The 2,520-nt window shown below is 35.3% G+C and overlaps 1 protein-coding gene across 1 annotated transcript; it reads right to left on the bottom strand.

The window, feature by feature from the left end:
* Positions 1 to 715: 715 nt before the first annotated feature.
* On the bottom strand, positions 716 to 1,654 carry LOC123946983 (olfactory receptor 6C1-like). Its single transcript, XM_046012900.1, has one exon. The coding sequence runs from the start codon at positions 1,652 to 1,654 to the stop codon at positions 716 to 718; it is 939 nt and encodes a 312-aa protein (XP_045868856.1).
* Positions 1,655 to 2,520: the final 866 nt, after the last annotated feature.

Below are 2,520 nucleotides of genomic sequence, written 5' to 3'. Positions count from 1 at the left end.
TAATTGCACTTTAAATTGATAAATTATATGGCACAGAAAATTTTAAACTGGGTACTTGAAAAATACTTTGAGACTTCTCAAAAAGAGTAAATGTATCGCTTTCTTAGTGATAATTTTTTACATCGTTACTAAGTATGCTATCATATGGAGAGGATAGTACATGTAATATTCCAGTAAGACTAAGTTATATTTACAGTTTTTGTATAGTAAAATAATAATAATGATTAACATGACAATATTTTCTGAATTCCTTGAAAGAATGTTCCCTGGTGAAATAATAAAACAATTTTAACTCATTGATCTTACAGTGTCTTTTTTTCTTTCTTTGATTTTCTAAGTTTTATTGTGAAAAAATTGTCATTTAAAAATATTTAGAAGAAGGAAATGAGGTCAGTCTCATTGTTACAGAGTGAAAAGACTATCTCAAAGGAAAGGAAATGCATGAGAAAGTGATTGGAATTTAAATGGAAATATATGTATACATTCAAATATATGTATATATTTGATATTTGGACATATATTTGCATATGTATATATGTATTTCACAGTATTTCTCAAATATCCTCAGTATACTGCTGGCAATAGAAATACAAGCAATGAAACAGAACTCTAGTGAGACTATGTGGATATTCATAGACTTTTGCGGGGCCTTGTTTCCTATTTACTTATTCTTGACTATGTCTGTAATTTATGACAACATTTTTATCTTTTTTTTTTATTTGCTTGAGAAAAATACAATCTTCCTTGCCCTGTCCATGAAGGCTCGCTTGACTTGCTGGTTCCTTAGGCTGTAAATAAAGGGGTTCAGCATGGGGGCTACTGAGGTGTTTAGCACAGCAACACCCTTGCTCAGAGACACTCTGTCTTTTGCTGCTGGATTAATGTACATGAAAATGCAGCTGCCATAAGAGATGGAGATGACAATCATGTGGGATGAACAGGTGGAAAAGGCCTTTGTCCTCTGACTAGCAGAAGGAATCCTCAAAATTGTTCTGATGATATATATGTAGGACAGAATTATTAATGCCAAAGTGAACAGTAGAGTAAACACAGCACAGGAAAAACCCACTGTCTCAAGGAATTTTGTGTCTGAACAAGAAAGGTGTAGTAAGGGGAAATAATCACAGGTAAAATGGTCTATAACATTGGACTTACAGTAATCAAGCTGTATGAACAGCATGAGTGATGGGAATATGATTAAGAATGAAGCCAACCAAGAGGCAAAGACAAGGAGTATGCAGACTCTGGGATTCATGATGGTCATGTAATGCAGAGGCTTGCAGATGGCAATGTAACGGTCATAGGACATGGCAGCCAGAAGGTAAAATTCAGTGACTCCCAACAGAATGAAAAAAAACAACTGAGCCATGCAATCATTAAAGGAAATGGTTTTATCTCCTATAATCAGGGTGCCCAGGAACTTGGGTATGCTGACAGTTGTGAATGAAACCTCTAGCAAGGAGAAATTTCTGAGGAAGAAATACATGGGAGTCTGGAGGTGAGAATCCAGCAGGGTAAGGGTGATAATGGTCAGGTTCCCAGTGATGCTGAGCATGTAGGTGATTAGCAGAAAGACAAAGATCACCCCCTGAAGCTGTGGATCATCTGACAATCCCAGGAGGATAAACTCTGTTATTTCTGTGTGGTTTTTCATTTCTTTTCTTCTTTTGTGTAGACTAGAGGAGAAAACATAAACAGAAGGATTAGAGAAAGGGGATTACATATGGGAAGGTGCTGGAGTTGGTCTCTGGAAGTAAACTAATTTAATTTAGTTTAATTTGATTTAATTAAATTAATGTAAGAGAACTTTAAGACAACTTAATAAAAGTAGGTGACATGTTTAAAGTAAATTTTTACCATGTGCCACACTCTGTGTTTTACATAGAATGTTTATTCACAAAACCTTTATTTCCCTGATTGGGAACTGATTCTAGAAAGATTTTAAAATCTTATCTGCAAATACATGCCCTACATGAGAAGAACAGGAATTATAACCCAGGTTTTTCTGAATATTTGATAACTGGAATAGAAATGCTTCCTGTTGACCCTTCAAAGTAATTCCCTGAAGGATTCCCTTCCCATTTAGAAAATCTTTGTCCTCTTCCAACCACAAATTGTCTCATTTCCTCATTTCTGTCATCTGAATTAGGTGTATTATTACTATTATTAGTATTAGTTTTAGCATTATTACTTAGAAGTATAACATAGAAAAGATGTTTGGAGGGAGGTCACTCAATTGGGGATGTGACCAAAATTAGAGTCAGTGAAGTTCAGTTTTTTAATTTTTTTATTTTTTTATAAACATATAATGTATTTTTATCCCCAGGGGTACAGTTCTGTGAATCACCAGGTTTACACACTCCACAGCACTCACCATAGCACATACCCTCCCCAATATCCATAACCCCACCCCCCTCTCCCAACCCCCTTTTCCCCAGCAAACCTCAGTTTGTTTTGTGAGATTAAAGAGTCACTTATTGTTTGTCTCCCTTCCAATCCCATCTTGTTTCATTTATTCTT

This window comes from Meles meles, chromosome 7, assembly GCF_922984935.1.
Source record: "Meles meles chromosome 7, mMelMel3.1 paternal haplotype, whole genome shotgun sequence".
Classification (NCBI taxonomy): domain Eukaryota; kingdom Metazoa; phylum Chordata; class Mammalia; order Carnivora; family Mustelidae; genus Meles; species Meles meles.
This window is presented reverse-complemented; position numbering and strand designations above follow the sequence as displayed.

What these genes read in the sequence shown, in the direction of transcription:
- LOC123946983 (XM_046012900.1), bottom strand. Translation starts at nt 1,654, where the DNA reads ATGAAAAACCACACAGAAATAACAGAGTTTATCCTCCTGGGATTGTCA.